Source organism: Propithecus coquereli, unplaced genomic scaffold (genome assembly GCF_000956105.1).
Source record: "Propithecus coquereli isolate 6110/MARCELLA unplaced genomic scaffold, Pcoq_1.0 Scaffold13, whole genome shotgun sequence".
Lineage (NCBI taxonomy): Eukaryota > Metazoa > Chordata > Mammalia > Primates > Indriidae > Propithecus > Propithecus coquereli.
This window is the reverse complement of record NW_012137191.1, coordinates 8,812,456-8,832,081: the sequence shown is the minus strand read 5'-3', so window position 1 is coordinate 8,832,081 and position 19,626 is coordinate 8,812,456. Positions and strand designations below refer to the sequence as shown.

Sequence of the window (19,626 nt, the reverse complement as noted above, 5' to 3'; positions counted from 1 at the left end):
TTGATATTTAAAAAAAAAACACCAAGGAATGAGAAAGCAAACCTCCAGAATGGGTTTACATGATTCCTATTTAAAAGTGAAAATTAAATATAGTTAAATTTAGTGTGCTTGATTTTTCTAATCAGAGAAAATCCCTTTTTAGAAATTCTACATCATGTAAATCATAAGGATCACTTGAGTTAATTAGTTTACTTCCTGAAATAAAAGAAGTGCAGTAATGGCTTATAAGAGTTACTGCACCAAGCGTGTGACCAACTCTTAGATTTGGAAAGAACTGCAAATTATGACAAGCATCTGAATTTATGAAAACTTAAATCATATAAAAAGACAGAGACCAAAAGACATTTTCTACAACTTGTCATAAAGGATACATTTTTCAAATGATAAAAGGCAAATAGAAGGTATTACCTGAATCTGGATTCCAGGCCATAGATTTAGTCTTGATATTCCAAAAGTCCCTACTCATCTGACAGACTAAATGCTGCGCACATGCGAATGCCTAAAATCTACCCTCAATTCGCTATCACTGCCTTCATCAAAAGTATTTCTTCTACTCTGATCTTATCACAAAAGCACTGAAGCCATAAGCTATACTGGTTAGCAATCTCTAACAGCTGATCCAATCGTTAAGTACACAGGCCACCTCAAGCACATGCAAGAAAGTTCTGTCATCATTTAAATTTATTTTGGAACGAAGGGTAGCAGATGGGATTACTGAATAGAAGGCAATAGAAGTATCTTCATAAAATGAAGACTGTTACGGAAAACAGCTATTCAAGGGTAGAAAGTTTGTTATTTTGTATTATTTGCATATAGGCCACATTTTGGGGGAGCAATATGCCTCAGTGCAGAGATGTATTCATTTCACAAGTCATTTGCTAGATCATATGTGAGAGTTAGTTTGGAAAGTGTCATTAAAAATCTTAACCAGTGAATGATCTAATTTTAATACAACTATCAAAACATACACACACACACACGAGGTACACGCACACACTGGCCTGTGTGGGAAAATCTTTCTTTGTCCTCAAGATAATAATGGAAAAATTCTAAGCAAGATTTTTTTTTGAATAGAAGGTTTTTTGTTCAGATTATCAAAGATAGAACATTTCTTCCTTTAAATCTTTAATAATACCAATATTTTGGGCATACACTCATCCCAAATATGTAATGTGCGTCAAGGTAAAGAATTAGGAAGAATTAAGAAAGCTCAACTTGTATTAAATTTGTATTTCTTTTTTTCCTTTGAAATGGTCAGCAAAGATTTACTATCCTGATGAGGTTCTTAGAACTAGAATACAGGTAATTTAGAGCAAATTTAAGAGTCTTTAAAGCTTCTGTTTATATATAATGGTTATATAATGGTTTTACAGGTATAACTTTAATTTAGGTATTTCTAAGTAAGTTTTGTCCGTAATTCATAGCTAAACCTTTATAAAAATTATAGCCCTTAAGAAGCCCTTTAGCCCTTCTAAAACTGAGAGACAAGACATAGCAATTCAACAAAGAATATCTCAACGTAAATGATTTTGACTGTCCAAAAAAATCAGGGGAGATAATACCTAACAGAAATTATTTTGAAAACTAGAGATCTAATTTACACAAATTTTAAAAATAGAAATAAGAAATTAGCAACATGCATATTAAAAAAAAAAGGCAAAAGAAAAGAAGTTAGTATAGCTGGGCCAAACTTACATGCCGCCTATCTTAGAAGGTAAGCCAGATGGGGGAGGGAGCTCTTTTTCCCTAGCAGAAGTACCACTTGTCTCTGTATTCATTCCAATCTCTTGCCCTTCTGCAACAGGTGTAAGAGGGCCAGGCAAGGAGGCATCTCCTGTACTAGTGTCTGAAGCTAGTTCACTGCTATCTGCATACAGCAATTCCATTTGAGTGGTGGTTCTCCTTCGGGCCTAGTCAGAGAATGGAAGGAAAAGCAATCAGGAGCAAACTTTCGCATGGAAGGTGATTAGGGAATAGAGATTTATATTAGTTTGAAATAGGTAAAAACATTTAGGGTGTCTTTTACTAGCAAGTGTGTCAAACATAGCATGTAAGAGAGTAACAAGCCAGAGCTATAGCCAGATGAGACATTTAGAGGCCACAATAATGGCCAACATTTGTATTGCATTTATGTACCAGGCACTGTTCTTTTTCTAAACACTCTACTACATTAGCATGTATATAGGTAATATCATTATCTCAATTCACAAATAAGGAAACTGAGACACAGAGAAGCTAAGCAATTTGCCCAAGGTCATATACCTAAGTCAGTGATAAAGTCAGATTCAAAGCCAGGCAATCTGCCTCCAATATTACTGTGCTATCCTGCCACTTGTGCCCAGCTCCCTCAACAAATAATTAAAAAAAGAAAAAGAAAAAGAAAGAAATTCACCCAAAAGATAATTGTAGAGGACCTCAACTGAACTCTGATTTTCACATGCTTAAATGCTTTCTTTTATTACAAATCTTAAATTTTTTTTTCTCAATTTTGCAACACTTCTCCTTGATACCTTAAATACGTGTTTAATCTTTCCACTGGACAATTCAGCACTAGCAAGTACCAGCTTTACGCAGCACGGCAAGAAAGATTATTTTCCTAGAATCTAAACTCACTATAAGCATTCCTGTCCTTAGTCTCGAAAACTACCCTGTTATTGCTCAGAGTTGGCTGTTGATATCACCAAGGTATTAACAGATAATCTAAGGGTTTACTAGATTATAAGCTTCTAAAATAGGGCAGGCACCCTATTTTATTTAATTTTATACCCCTGCATTTAACATAGTGCTGGTACGTACCTATTTAAATTACATAATCAACTTCACTTTTCAATGAGTGAAAAAGAAATGATATCAGATCTGTGCAATTCAAAAGAAGTAGCAGATAGCACTTCAGAAAACTTTTGCAAAGAAAAAGCCCTGCAGTCATTTTTCGCACTGTCAGTTGTCTCTACTGCCAAGAGCCTGGGGCAGAGAGGAATTTTTCTTGGACATTCCTAACCACAGTGGTTCTTTCAGGAGATGACGTTTAGGCTACCACTTCACCTCTCTCTCTGGTGTCCCAGAGGGGCATGACTAACAAGGCTTTCACAGGGCATGAAAGATGAAATTTACCTTAAGAGATTTGGACTGGATCCAAAGCATATAAAAATGTTTTCTTTGAGTTTTGGTAACCTCTGTTTAGTCACTTAGGATAAGAAAACACAAACCACACGTTGCCAAGCCAGTAGCTCAAAGACCATACATACATAAGAGCCTAGAGATATTTTTTGATTGGCTTGGCTGGTGTTTTCAAGATCAGGAAATTCTACGTAAAAATCCATATTTAAGACATCTCTTGAAAAAACAGAGTATCTGATAGCCTTAGGCCCATATTCCCAAATGGCAAAAATGAGCAAAGCTTCCTAGTGGCTATTTGCTTTAGATGGGGCATGTACTGTCCAGGTAATCATAACGACCACCTAGTCATTATTTTACATCCAGCCAAATTACTCATTTACATTACCTAATTAGCCACTGTGGGCCTTAAATCTATCCTGTCCATTTGCACAGTATTATTTTTTCAGGTCCTGATTCAATGCATTCACTCAACAATATTTACTAAGCACTACAAGAATTCTCTGTTTTCAAACATTTTAAGATCATTAGTTAATTCATTCCAATGCTATCACACTCAGTCTGAAACATACCATGGATATCTTACACAGTAACAGCATGAATCATTTACATTATTTTTTAAAAACCCTACAAATATGCACTATAGCCTCATATGATTTTAACACATGAGAATTAAAGGCTGACTTATTATTCAAACCACCTCAAATCACTAGTTAAACAAATAAGAAACATTTAAGAACATATTAGAAAGCTAAAATTTCAAAAATCTCCTGCCAATCTAAATGATTTATATTGTATGCCATTACAGGGTCTAAAATTTAGTTAACCAGCAGCTTATGAATCAGCCACCATAATCATATCTTATCCAGTGGGAAAAGCACAATACAGTAAAGCCCAAGTTCCACCAAGAAGAAATTTTTCAATATAATTTTTTTTTTCAGTTACCACTTAAGGGGAATATGATAAAGAACTATGTTTCTTACCCATGGAAGAGCTTTGATAAAAGCATGCCTACTTGCTAATCTAATAAGACTCAAATGTGAGACCGATGTTTAACAGTGATAACAAAGAACAGTAGAAAAATGTTTACCTGATATTTTCAATTTTCCTTACCTTGTTCTTAGATTTCACTTCACCACAAAGCTTCATAAGGTCTGAGGACAGTGTGCTATATACAAGTAAATAATTAATCACAAGATTAAATGGGAACTTATGATAGAAAATTTCCTGTTTATAATATGTATGTCCTCTATATTTACAACTATGAAAAAAATTTATATGCCTATGGGCAACACAGAAAGACAATATTTAAAATCCAAATGAATTAATTAAAAAATAATTCATTTATCTTCCTTAAGTATTTCAGTATTTTTATTTTAAAATTTATGATAGTTAAGCATGACTTAGTTTGGCTTCTATATTACGGTTTCTAGTGCTATTCAATTAGCCATTAAATTCAAAACTACTTCTGTTTTATGGCAATTGTTTGATATAACAAGATAAAAGTAGTAAAAATGTTATATAAATAAGTCAAATCTATTAAGTTTCTAAAGTCTCTCTTACCTTCCTTCTGATCCTGGGCTGTTTAACGGTGCATCCTCATCAGTACTATCCTCTACATTTTCTAAAAAACAATGTCCAAAAATGTAAGCATTATCTGCATGTCACAGCCTGGTGACTGCAATCCCTATGCTGTAATAGACAGTATGTCTCAGCATGGGCACTTTGGTTTTAGTAGAGAATCTAAATAGAATTATAGAAAAATATTTCTAAGAAACTCCTTTGATTATACATACATCCTAGGATGAGAAAAATATGCTCGAAATAGGAAAACGATGAATTTGAACAGTAAAACATGAAAGAATAACATCATAGAATGGGAATGAGATCATGTAGTTATCTGGTTAAATATATATATATACATATATTTTTTTTTCAGAGTCATGTATTTATCCTGCACCATCCAGACATACAAAATTCCACTGATCAAAAAAAATACAAGGTTAAAGTAAATGCTACATGAGCTTCCTTTATGTACTGAACCAACAATGAATATAATTGTGTAAATAATTGTTACTTATTAGTTAAGCCAACGTACTTAAATATTTTTCCTTTTTAAAGTTCTTTTATTTTTGCCTTCAAGTAGAAAGAGAGAGTGTGTGAAGGTGTTCAGAAGTCACACATCAGCATGCAGCTCATTCACATGTACACAGAAGACAAAAACGATAGGTTTGCATGCAAAGATTCTGTAAACTAATACAAATAAACCACTGGTATTTCAGAACAACTATAACACACTAGTGAAAAGGGGGAAAAAAATCAAACCTAAAACTAGTAGGAAGTCAGTAAATAAAACAGCCTCAGAATGTAAATTATTTAAAATGCCAGCAAGTCTCTAAAAGGCGCAGGATTTTTTTTTAAACATATACATTTTATTACAAAATCATTCCACAAAGCTGAAGACAAGATTATGAACAAGATATATATTAATGAAAAACATATAAGATTCGTCCCATTTAACTTTTAATTTTATATCGCACAGGTGGACTGTGGCACATGAGTGAACTAACTGCTCTCCACTAATGTTCCCTTCCTCACTGTTTGGCAGACACCTTGACAGAAATTCAGTAATAGGCCGGGCACGGTGGCTCATGCCTGTAATCCCAGCACTTAGGGAGGCCAAGGCAGGAGAATCACTTGAGGCCAGGAGTTCAAGACAGCCTGGGCAACATAATGAGACCCTGTCTCCACAAAAAAATTTTAAAAATTAGCTGGGCACAGTGGCATGCACTTGTAGTCCTAGCTACTAGGGAAGCTAAGGCAGAGTATTGCTTGAGCCCAAGAGTTTGAGCTGATGGTGAGCTATGATCACACCACTGTGCTCCAGCCTGAGTGACATAGCAAGACCTTGCCTCGAATAAAAAAAAAAAAGAAAAAAGAAATTCAGGAACACTTTGTAGTATTATCTAAAATGGAACCATATCTAGGACCCAAAGAGAAATGAAGTGAAGAAAATGGTGGTCTTGAAGGCAATGTGTATATCAAAGCCTACCATTAGAGGGAGGCTCAGCACTTGTTTCACAGACAGGATAATTGAGTGCTCAGGTGACTGAATTAGTTGATAATATAGAAAATAAGGTTATAAAGAAAGGACAAGCTTTTGTTTTCTCATGCAGGCTAAGATTTGCTAGTATTTTTCTTGTAGAGAGTGATGAAACCAAATATTAACCACTATGTGAGTGCTTAGTAAAAACCACTTAAGTCCTGCTTATGCATGTATGCCTTATTTAGAGACAATTATGTCTTAACATAACCAACCTGGCCAGAGCATAGAGGATCCCACCCAGACAGCCACTAAGTAAGACCCCTCTTAAGGACTGAGTTTGGTCTGAAGCGCTATGGTTATCTGGGCAGCAGGACACACCATCACTTCACTGTTGTACTCCCAACTCTAGCCCAAGGTTAACTTCTTTTCTCATCACAGCACCTTAACAGATTTAAAGGCAGAGACAAAACTCCCAAATCCCCTAAAGTTTATCCACATCAGTGTAAAGTCTCACAGTCTGATTTCATTGGAATTTAACCAAATGGCTGGGTTTTTTAAAAGGCTGCTCTTAAAAATAAGAATAATAACATAACTAGTATACAGAAAAGAGTTAATGTAGCAGCCTTAGAAAGGCCTGCTTATAAAACTGGACTTTAGCTAACACAGATTGTCTCCAGGCAACAGTTAACCAATAAGCGTGGTTCACTGTATGTAGACTGTGCAAACCATATGGCTTACGCTGAACACTTGTTTTCTTTTTAGGTATCTGGAATTCTGGTAGGTGCTAGACAGAAGGCACCTAGGTGACTATCCTCAATAAAAATCTTGGGCACTGAGTATCTGATGGACTTCCCTGGGCACAAACATTGCACACATATTGCTGCATTTTTATTCTTGGGAGAAGACTGCACTCTGTGTGATCTCTCATGGGAGAGAGAAAGCATAAGAAAGCCTGGACATGAATTCCTCCAGAGTCCATCTGTGTCTTTTTCCCTTGTGGTCCAGCTGTGTATCTCCCCCATATTCTCATAAATCTTAGCCAAGAATACAATTATATGCTGAAACCCATGAGTCTTCCAGCAAATCTCCAAAGATGGGGTGACCTTAGGGACCCCAAAATAGGTATGGGAAAATAAAGATGTTCTTCAAATGCTATAAGTACAATCCTGTTAGCATGGGGTGCTGGCCTTGGCTCATCCTCTAGCCTTATGTCCATCGCTACATGTCATATACTTGTTACTCCAGAGTACCAACCTGTTTGTAGGCCTCATGCACACAATATTGTGCTTAAATTTCCATGCCTTAGCTTGTGCTGCTGCTCTTCCTGAAGTGACTCTTCTCTAGTCCCCCTTCAATCTTGTTTTTTGCTTGGCTAACTCTTTTTCTTCATTTATGTTTCAGAACGAATGTCACCTGCTCCAAAAAGCCTTCATCAAGTCCTCCATTCTTGTTGGGTGGCCCTACTTTGTGCTCCCTTAACTCTGGATAGATCTCCCTTGCTGTCCTCACTGCAATGTATAATCTGTTCGTAATCTGTCACCCTCAGCAGGGCATCAAGTCCACAAGGACAAGATCAGCATCTTATTTATCTTTGAATCCCAGCACCCAGCCCGATGCTCAAGATAAAATTGGAGTGCTAAATAAATAGTTTCTAAAATGATGCATCTATGACTGCCTAGCTTCTGCAGATTTAAATTTCATTATTTTCTCCTCCCATTGTTTTCTCCTCTGATCTAGAGAGAGCCCCAATCCCTAGGGCAAATTTCTGCCATGAGTTAGAGATTACATCAGCTGAATGGATTTCCACTCTCTGCTTCCCACCCTTCTTCAAGCTATAAATAATTGTAAGTTGTTTGAAACGTGTAAAAAAAGTAACACTGCTCATCTAATTAGTAGTTAAATATTTTTCTGTATATAAGGACATCAAAGAATTTTTCTTTCAAGTTACAAGAGAGTATATACTACTGTAAGTTGAGCCACTAAGAAGAAAAACAAAGTAGAGGAGAAGAACAAGAAGATGGAGGAGGAAGAGGAAGAAAAGGAAGAGGAGGAAAAGGAGGAGTAGCATGGGGGAGGGAGAGAAAGGGGAGGGAAAGAGGAGACCGAGACAGGAAGGGAAGAAACATGCTTGATAACACATAGAATGGCAAAAATGCTTGTTACAAATGCCAGGTACTTGAACAGCCTAACATGGTTCCTTCTTCTAACTTTTCCTGTCATAGCTTGAGCAGCTTAAAATAATAGACTTTCCATACATATAAAATGCAGTTCATCTCAAGCAAACAGTATTTTGATATTAACAGATAAACACCTAAAAATCAAATGGCTCATGTATCTTATTTGTGTAACATCTTATCATTTAAAATAAATTCAGATTCATAGAACATATTAATTCTAATGACACAGAGAGATAATTATATTTAATCTTTCAGTTACTTTCCTCTCCTTTAAGTATAAGCATTTAGAAAACTTTTGACAACTGTGTAATTAGAAAAAAAGATCAATTTTTAAAATAATTTTAATTATATAAACACTGCTTCAAAATAATCTTTCAGAAAAATCACAAGTAATAAAACTTCCCTGATGGGTGGATGTAGTTCGTGTGAATGTTGTAAAGACTGGAGGAAAAGGCCAAAAACCTCTACATTCAATGATGTATAAGCCCCTTCTAACTTAAAAATACTAAGCTATGGTTGTAAGTATTGTTTAAACCTGCTCAGATAAAATCCTTTGGATAGTTTTGTTCAATTTACAATATCAAAAAGTGTGTGCCTAATTTTACAAAAACAAAATAGGTAAGAATGAAGCAAATATATACCAAAGACAAATATATTCCAAAGATATATACAAAAGAAAGTTATTTATGGGGTTAAAACAATAGATGCAAGTTAATAGATATATTTAAGAATTTAAAAGGAATATATATTCCACTTTTTTTCTATAAGAAAGAGAAAGAAGTCACAGGGTTTATGAAGCTAGAGTTCAAATAATCACTGGAGTTCAAAGAGTAAAAGAGACAATTAACTAAAGCATACTTCTTTAAACATAGAAGAATTTTAAAATCAGGAATGTTTAATAAAGATAAAAGACTTAGTATGTTTGTGGGCATGGATACATTTCATAAAAGATCATGCAAAAACCACTTGACTGCCAATAAAAATTTTAAAAATAAGATGTACCACAATTAGTGTACATGAACAATTAGTAATTCATGCAGCTGTAGGGTACACAGAAAGCTAAACATACTTACCTAATGGTACGCTATCTAGATCTGTGTAAATAATAGCAAAAAGGAAACAAAAAGCAATACTCCAATCAAAACAGATCCAATGTTAAGAACTTCCATATAAAATAAGATTATGTACCATTTATAAGATATGTAGAATAGATGCCATAGCGAACACTTATAAATTTATTTTTTAAGGCAGTTAGATACACAGAGTAAAGCAATGAAACCTGGTTAATATTTTAAGTAATTTAAAACACCAATTCAGAAACTTGGTTGATCTTTGCCCATTAAAGCTCATTGCTTATTAAGGTTAAATAAGCCTTTTTAAGTTGGTAATCATTTCTTGGAATGACAATAATTACTTCCCCAAAATTTACACATGCAAAATAAAGAAGGAATAATTATTAAGAGCACAAGTAAATATAGCATCTATTCAATAAAGCCATAGAGGAAAGAGATATATTACAGCATGTTCAAAGAGCAAAGCTACCATGCAATTCATTTAACTAAAATTTAGTCCAAATTACCTTGCAAAGCATGGCCTAGTAAAGCATCTAGCTCAGGATTTAATTCCGCTTTCTCTTTCAACATATGGAATAAGAGCTGGTTTTGTGTAGCACTGGTTATTTCAGTTTGTTTGAGTCGACCTTCAAGTACTTTAATTTGAGCCTCTTTCTGGGCAGCCTGAAGACCCTGCAACAACAAACAAAAAATTATCTTAGATCATACAAAACAGAATCTACCACAAAAAGATCTCTATCAAATAGTAACTGCATATGATATACAGACTTGGACATCAGATAGGCCTTAATTCATCCCAGCTCCTCTACTTACTAGCTTGGTGATCTTGGAGAAGTTCACCTGTCCAAGATGCTATTTATCTTCTTGATTCTCCATTTCCTCATATGCAAAATGACATAAATAATACCTACCTTCTGGCACATTGTGAAGATTAAATGAGAGGGCGTAACTTAAAGAGTATAACATAGTCCCAACATGGAAAAAAGGTGAGTCAGAAATCATTGTCACTTTCCACATTTGGGCAGCAGTTTCTTATAGGTGACAAATTAGAGCATTTATATTCAAAAGAGGAGGATGACAACTGTTTTTCTTTCCTGATTTTCTTTTGAGCTACAAAGAGCTTAAACCAGTTATGATGCCAAATTTGTTTGCACCTGGAGAAATTTTTTTTAAAGTTTTCCTTTGTAAAAAGTAAAAAGGGAACTATTTCTTCTTTATCTGTTCTAATACACAAGCATAAGAGATGATAAGCTAATGAAATTATTCTAAATATCGCTGACTGTTCTGAACACTAAAAAAAGGTAAAAGGGATACTTTCCAATTAAGAAGATCAACAAAACAATAACGAATTAGTCAAAACTTAGGTTTTCAGGAATAGTGTAGTTAAACCTTACCTTATTGATGCCCATTGACAGGAAGTGATCTAGCAGGTATCGGGCCTCTGTAAGGGTGCAGGCATTAATGACTGCAGTGACATCCAATGTCTCACCTTCTTCCTGCATCAAGCCAGCATATTATTATGGTCATTACTTTGAGCTGAGTGCATTTAAACAGAATGCAAAAGCCTACTGGTTCATGTATTTATTTGCTAATGTTGGGTTAGCTAATGACAGCTCAGAAAAGTATAAAACACAATCCCTACCCCAAGACACATATGGTCTGGTTGAAAAGGTAAGACACATTTAAGCAGTCAAGAATCCAAGGCAGGATGTAACAAATGATACATGTGTTGTATAAACAATACATAATATCACCAAATCAGTGGAGAAATCTGGAGAGCAGGCAGCGAGTGGTATACACATAAAACCTAAGCATCAGATTAAACCAATAAATAGAAAATTCCTTCATATAAAAATTCAAAGTGCTTTTAATAATAAACAATAGAAAAATACTTTTCATTAAGCCATCAGACATTTTAGAAATTATAAACCTTTGCTTCTTCCATCTGCATGATGTTGGCTTGGCAATCAGAAATACTGTCATTGATGTAATCTATGTTAGCAGTTAGTGACTCCATCTCCTCATTGATGTTAACCACATTTTTATCTCCTTCTCCATTCTCCTTGACTATCTTCTCCCTTCTTCTTGAAAGTTTCTCCCGTCTTTTTGTGAGTTCTTCCCTTTGCTATTGAGAAAACAGGTTGGATTTTAAGAAAAGATGTTCACAATAATTTGGTTAAGTATTAAAGTTACCCAGGGATCACATTTGGAAGATTAAAATTAACAGTCAGCTACGGGGCAGCAGATCCACTTTCTACTGTCCATACCTTGAGGAGTCTATTCATGTCAGCCTCCATATTGGAAATAGTCATTTTCTGCATGATGATGTCTGTGACCCTGCGCTCTAGAAGCTGCCACTTCATGCGAGCTGTCTTGGATGTAAACACTCGGCCAGTCAATCCTTTCCTCTGATATTTTTTTCTATAATCATATAAAAACAGAGAAACATAATTACTTACGGACATATTTGTGCACTGTCCAAAAACAAGCCATTTTTTCATTTAAGTACAACATTAAGTATTAATGGCCACAAAGACAATGTCAGCAGGAACAGAATTATACGGACCTGGTTTCATTTGTTGTGGATGTTGGTAAGGCCTGGACCCTTGCCACAGGAATTCTCATTTTTGGCTGGGCTCCTGTCTCAACAGCAGCTGCACTGGAGCCTGTGTCCTGGACAGGAACATCAGATGAGCTCAGCTTCCGAGTGACTTTCCCAGCCACTTTATCTGACATGGGCCTTACTTGCCGACGAAGAGCTGTAACCTGAAGTAGCAACAGAGGTTGACTCATTCTATTAGTCTACAGAAATACGCCATTTATCTCAAAGTCAGAATGGTTCCTCCAAACGTTCAACTTGCTTACTGTACCTCTTCAGTTTTGCGACGAAGAACCACTTCTTGGTTTCTTTTTTGGGCTTCCAGAAGTCTAAGTTGATGCTATAAAATAATATTGAATGAGTTGAAATTGTAAACTACAATATATAATACTTCCTACTCCCACATTGACATATTTCCCCATCTCCCTGAGAACTATAAAAGTTCTTAGCAGAATCTGAGTTAACAGCCTTGTATCTACCCATTACCACAGATACAGATATTTTATTCCAACACAAAACACACTTACATAGCCATCCCTGTCTGGAAAATGGAAAGTTATCTCTGTGCCACATACTTTTCTTTAACACTCATATAATGTTATTATGTGCAAGCAGTTTTCTAAATGCTTTACAAGTATTGTCACATTTAATTTTGTTATACATTTTGTTGTAGTTGCTGGCTGAGGCACAAACAGGAAGAAACACAGCTTAGAATATTTAATAGAGTCATCTTACAATATACACAACAAACTGTTTTAAACATAGGGAGAATAAATATTAATTGTATTAACACTTTATATTGGGAATGTTATTATGGTGGATAAATAGATAATAAAACATGTCGGTATTGACTACCAATTTGTTACTAGGTACTCTAGATGATAAAAAATTAATTATGGATTATTTCAAGCCATTCTATACGGATATAATTTAGGTAAGAATTTTTGACTGAAAAAGAACATAAATCCTAGTTCTAATTCTATCATTTATTCTCCTTTGTGATCTTGGGCAAAGCTTTGAATTGGACTTCATTACAAACATCCCTTCTAGCACTTACATTCTGTTATATAACAAATGATCCTTCACGTTTTGCACCCCAAATTCAAACAGATCATTCATTTCATGTTTATTCCTATCTATCAGATGGCAATTCTTTGATTCTTTGAGAAAAGGACTCCATCTTTCACTGCCATTTCCTCATTGCCTACCACAATGATTGACATAAAAGCCAAATTGATGTTTTTAAATGAATGAACTACCAAAAACTAAAATTAATGCATAGTTTGAAACTTGTTACTGCATTAAATTTCTTCCTATTAAAAGCTAAATCTCAAGCTCATTCATATTTTTTGTGTGCTATAGAAACATCACACTTGGTTTTCTAAGGGTTCAAAGATGAAAATGATGAGGAGCAATTTAGAAAGGATATGAATATGCACCAAAAAAAAAAACAAATAAAAGAGAGAGGGAGTCTGAATATTAGCTTTGTATGAGATTAGCCAACCTCATAACTCTATAATAAAATAAAAACATCATATTTTATGGCAGAGATTCAAAAGTTCCATTCCAGGAGTCAATTGTTCAATATTAATCTCTTATATCCCATACAAATTAGTAATATGGAAATAGGAAGCATACACCAGCAGTCCCCAACCTTTTTGGCACCAGGGACTGGTTTCAAGGAAGAAAATTTTTCCACAGACTGGGGAGTGGGGCGGGGAGAGTTTCAGGATGATTCAAGTGCACTTTATTTCTATTATTATTACACTGTCAATTGCCACTCACTGATAGGGTTTTGATATGCGTATACAAGTGATTGATTTATTTATGGTCTCTGTGCAGTCAAACCTCTCTGCTAATAATAACCTGTATTTGCAGCCACTCCCCAGCGCTAGCATCACAGCCTCAGCTCCACCTCAGATCATCAGCCATTAGATTCTCATAAGGATCACACTACCTTTATCCCTCGCGTGCGCAGTTTATAGTAGGGTGCGCGCTCCTATGAGAATCTATTGCCACCGCTGCTGATCTCACAGGAGGCGGAACTTACGCGGTGATGCAAGCAATGGGGAGTAGCTGTAAATACACATGAAGCTTCCCTCACAAATCCCGCCTCCTGCTGGGCGGCCGGTTCCTAATGGGCCACGGACTAGTACCAGTCCACCGCCGGTGGTGGAGGGGGAGTTGGGGACTGTAGAAACACTATAGAGAAATTATTCCTGTCATCCAAAAGCTTCCATTTAAAACAAAATAGTCAAAAAGTGGAAAAAACCCAAATGTACGTCAATTGATGAATAAATAAACAAAATGTGCTGTATCCATATAGCCATAAAGAGGAATAAAGTGCTGATATATGCTACAATATGGTAAATCTTGAAAACAGTATGCTAAGTATATGAAGCCAGACACAAAAGGCCACATATGGTGTGATTCCATTTATAGGAAATGTCCAGAATCAGCAAATCCATAGAGACAAAAAGATTAGCAGCTGTCAGGGGCCAGGAGCAATGGTGAATGAATGCTAATGGGTATGGAGTTTCTTCCTGGAGTAATGAAAATGTTCTGGAATTAGACAGTGGTGATTATTGCACAATTTTATGAATATACTAAAAACCTAAATTGTATACTTTAAAAAGGTGAATTTTATAGCATGTGAATTATATTTCAATTTTTTTTTTTTTTCAGACAGGGTCTCCCTCTGTTGCCTGGGCTAGAGTGCAGTGGCATCATCACAGCACACTGCAACCTCAAACTCCTGGCCTCAAGTGATCCTCCTGCCTTGGCCTCCCGAAGTGCTAAGATTACAGGTGTGAGCCACTGCAACTGGCCTGTATCTCAATTTTTTAAAAAAAATAGCAGAGAAAAAGAGAATAGACAATATGGTAGAATGTGCTTCTACCTGATTTCATTAGGAACATATTAGTACAGACAAAATCTAAAATGCCCAGGAATTGAATGTAATAAATACATTGATTACTAAAAGATACTGATATACTGGGGGAAAAAAGAAATAAATAGAGCCATAAATATAGGAGTCATCTAGTCAAAATATCTGCTTTTCTACCTCCTTACCCTCTCCTTTCTATCTCAAATTTTCTCTTTACCTCTCAAAGTAGATTTTCATTTCTAAAATGTGTGGTATGTTCATATTTTTTCGAGGGAGGATTTAGAAAAAGTTGAGCAAGAAAAAAGGAACAATGGCTGAAAACTAACCAATAATGGGGGAAAAAGGTGATACCTACTTCTTTTAAGAAAAAAATCATAAATATAATTTTTCATTTTAAAGAAGGAACCATATCATCAAAAATTTGGAAAGAAGAAAAAAATCATCTATAACCTATAACCCCGACACCATTACAGTTAGCATGTTAGTATGCATCCTTCAAAACTTCCTTCATTGTAATCAGCATACACTTATTAAATGCTACTTTACACTTAATGTTAAGTCATAGTCATTTTTCACATAACTATACAGATTCCAAATCCTAATTTTTAATGACAAATAACCACCCATTTAATGGAATGGACCATAATTTATTTTCATCCCCCCTACTTACTTTTTTTCAAAATTACAAACAACCCTAAAGTTGTTAAAAATTTTTCACACATAGTAATTTTGCTAATTTTAGATTATTTTCTTAGTATGAATTCACAGAAGTAGAATTCTTGAGTCAGAGGATATAAAAACTTGTATAGTTCTTAGAAAAGCCTCTTCTGGTGAGGACTGGTTATTTTTCCAGGAATACTTGTAAGAAACTCTAGTGATGAAACTGTCTTTGGGACCATCCTAAAATTGCTATCTTATATAATACTGCAACTAGTGCCTTGGTCTCTCTAATCAGACATTCTTTGCCATTTACCGCTATCTCATTGCATAGAAAATAAGCCTCCAAATAAATTTTATAGTATTACGGTGTTTTTCATGAAATTTTATATTGAATTGCCACATTCCACATACTGTAATAAATGATGTTTTATAAAATTAATGCTTATTTATTGTCCTTAACCTGCATTTAGGTTCCAGTTATCAGAAATTTTTCCTCCATTTATTAAACAATCTTATTCAATGTACATTATTTTTATATAAATGAGAGCTAAAGTTCACTCACATCTCGTTTGCGCTGATCCTTTTTCAACTGTGCAATCTCTCTGTTCCTCCTAGACTCTGTCAGTCTGGCTTTCTCTTGTTCTTCTTTCATTTGTTTCATTAGGCGAACCTAAAAATTAGGTATATACATCTATTGGAATTACTCTATCATAACATTCATTAAATAAATCATATATATAGAAGTAAGTTCTTCGAATTCTGAATACTTAACATGGAAACATGGAGTTTTGCTGCAAATTTTAAATGGTCAATTCTTATTTTTGCAGGATTCACATATTTCTACTTCTAACGCATTTCTATCAAATTGGTAACTGCCCTGTGCTTTTCGTATTCAATGTTCAGTTGTTCTATAACTTGAAATTTTGATATTTAGTTTACTATCATTAGCTGTGTGACCCTTAACTTTAGCTCTCTAGGTTTTGGTTACCTCATCTATAAAATGGAAATAATATTTCTAGAACTTTAGATTTTTGTGAGAATTCAATGAGTTAATACAGTTGTATTTGTAACAGGGCCTGGCACATAATAAGAACTTAACAATTTTTAGCCATTGTTGTTGTTATCAGCAATTATACAACATAATAATCTAACTACAGTCATATGCAAGATAACAATGTTTTGGTCAACAACAAACCACATATGTGATGATAGTCCCATACAATTATAATGGTGCTAAAAAATTCCTATTTCCTAGTGATGTTTTAGCATAGTAATATTGTAGCTCAAAGTATTATACACGTTAGTGGTGATGGGAGTGTAAACAAACCTACTGTGCTGCTAGTCTTATAAAAGGATAGGATGTATAATTATGTACAGTACATAATACTTGATAATGATAATAAACAACTATGTTACTGGTTTACATATGTAGTATATTATACTTTTTATTATTTTACAGTGTACTCCTTCTACTTGTTAAAAAAAAAAAAAGTTAACCATAAAGCAGCCTCAGGTAGGTCCTTCAGGAGGTGTTTCAGAAGAAGGCATTGTTATCGTAAGAGATGACAGCTCCATGGGTGTTACTGCCCCCAAAGACCTTCCAAGGGACAAGAGGTGGAGGTGGAAGATGGTGATATTGCTGATCCTGACTCTGTGTAGTTCTAGGCTAATGTATATGTTTGTGTCTTCCTTTTTAACAAAAAAATTTAAAAAGCAAAAATAAAACATTTTAAAAATAGAAAAAAGCTTATAGAATAAGGATATAAAGAAAAACTATTTTTGTACAGCTGTACGGTATGTTTGTGTTTTAAGTGTTATTACAAAAGAGTCGAAGGTTAAAAAAAATTTAAAAGTTTATAAAGTTAAAAAGTTATAGTAAGCTAAATTTAATTTATTACTGAAGAAGGAAAAAAACTTTTTAATAAATTTAATGTAGCTTAAGTGTACAGTTTATAAAGTCTACAGTAGTGTACAGTAATGTTCTAGGCCTTCACATTCACTTAGCATTCACTGACTGACTCACCCAGAGCAACTTCCAGTTCTGTAACCTGCAGCCATGGTAAGTGCCCTATACAACCATACCTCAGGGACATTGTAGGTTCGATTTTAGATCACCACAATGAAGTGAATATCGCATTAAAGCAAGTCACACAAACCTTTTGGTCTCCCAGTGCATATAAAAGTTATGCTTACACTTTACTGTAGTCTACTAAGTGTGCATTACATCTAAAAAAGGTACATGGCTTAATTAAAAAATACTTTATTGCTAAAAAAAGCTGACACAGAGACATAAAGCACATGCTGTTGGAAAAATGGTGCCAATATACTTGCTTGGCACAAGGTCCACAAACCTTCAATCTGTAAAAAACTCAGTATCTGCAAAGCACAATAAAGCGAATCACAATAAAACAAGGTATAACTGTACAGATGTACCATTTTTTATCTTTTATAACATATTTTTACTGTACCTTATTTGCATTTAGATATGTTTAAATACAAACATACCATTGTGTTACAATTGTCTACAGTATTTAGTACAGTAGCATCCTGTCCAGGTTTGTAGCCTAGGAGCAATAGGCTATGCCACATAGCCTAGGTGTGTAGTAGGCTAAACCACCCAAATTTATGGAAGTGCACTCTACGCACTTTGTTCACACAAGGACAACATTGCCTAACAATGCATTTCTCAGAAAACATGCCCATTATTAAGCAATGCATGATTGTACTTCCTAAATCACTTCCATGCTTGCTAAGTTGAGGAAACTACATTCATTTTCACGCAGATGTTAAGAATAATTGATCCCACAACAGAAACAGATAGATTAGGATTCACATACTGTCTTTGATCAGGGGAAGAAAACCTACTTTTCTATGCATGGGAATGATAATCACCAAATTCAAGACAGTCATTAGCTCTTAGGGAATGGGAATTATGATAGAAAAGGATACACAGGAGGCTTAGTGTATATCTGTAATGTTTAACATTTTAAACTAGATAGTGGATATAGTGTTTGTTACGTTATTATCTTATCTATGCTATTTTTCCTGTTCGAAATATTTTAAACTTTTGTTAACCTCATGTAAGAGTTTTAAGAGGAGAAATATCCATCAAAGTCTGAGAAGCCCTATTGACTGCATTGATTTTTCAGCTACTCTGAAGAAAGGCTTTGATGAGGGATGACTATCAGAAACAACTTCTAATTCCCAAAGGGAAGTGCATCATTTGTAAGACTGGGTTACCTTTTATTGAATATGGGAAGAGCCACAATAGTGTCTTTGTCCCAAATGACACAAGAATCCTCAACATCAAGCTTTACTAGAAAACATAATCAATACCTTTGTTTTTTTCATTTCCATCACATCCTGCTGCAGTTTCTTCAATTGCTTTTCATACTGAGATTGATTTTTAAGCAACCTTGCATGCTCTTTTTGAGCTGTCTGAAGTCTCTGCAGTTCTTTATTCATAGCTTGGAGTTTCTTTTCATATTCAGACCTAACTTTTTTTGCCTTTTCTTCTGAGTAAGATTCCACAGAACCTAAATGACCAAAGCGTATTTGTATTTGTTTTGTGAGACACACATTTTTCTTTCATAGATTTACAACCCACAACCTTAGAGAAGAGCTACCTCCCAAACATCCAAACCTCAGGAGGCCAGGGTGTCTTGCAATTCTCCCTTTTATTATCTACTCTTAACCTGTTTAACAATTATTGAAGTTTATTTTCTTAATTTAAAAATGTCCAGCATAATACGAATGGGAACAGAAGAGATCAAACTCTCATTATTTGCTGATGATATGATACTATATCTAGAAAACCCCAAGGATTCAACCAAGAGGCTACTGGAAGTGATAAATGAATTCAGTAAAGTTTCAGGATACAAAATCAATACACACAAATCAGAGGCTTTCATATACACCAATAGCAGTCATACCGAGAACCAAATCAAAGATTCAATCCCCTTCGCAACAGCAACAAAGAAAATAAAGTACCTAGGAATATGTTTAACTAAGGAGGTAAAAGACCTCTACAGGGAGAACTATGAGACATTGAGGAAGGAAATAGCAGAAGA

The 19,626-nt window shown here is 34.9% G+C and overlaps 1 protein-coding gene across 1 annotated transcript in view; it reads right to left on the bottom strand.

Annotated features, from left to right (window-relative positions):
* KIF21A (kinesin family member 21A) overlaps positions 1-19,626 on the bottom strand; it is a 152,622-nt gene that overhangs the window by 26,344 nt on the left and 106,652 nt on the right. Inside the window, exons 15-25 of the mRNA XM_012638488.1 lie at positions 18,893-19,092; positions 16,119-16,226; positions 12,281-12,349; positions 11,977-12,176; positions 11,678-11,831; positions 11,341-11,535; positions 10,805-10,906; positions 9,917-10,082; positions 4,678-4,738; positions 4,228-4,282; positions 1,696-1,910 (exon numbers count right to left, since the gene is read on the bottom strand). Coding sequence (XP_012493942.1) covers positions 1,696-1,910; positions 4,228-4,282; positions 4,678-4,738; positions 9,917-10,082; positions 10,805-10,906; positions 11,341-11,535; positions 11,678-11,831; positions 11,977-12,176; positions 12,281-12,349; positions 16,119-16,226; positions 18,893-19,092 — 1,525 coding nt within the window. The remainder of the gene's footprint in view (positions 1-1,695; positions 1,911-4,227; positions 4,283-4,677; positions 4,739-9,916; positions 10,083-10,804; positions 10,907-11,340; positions 11,536-11,677; positions 11,832-11,976; positions 12,177-12,280; positions 12,350-16,118; positions 16,227-18,892; positions 19,093-19,626) is intronic.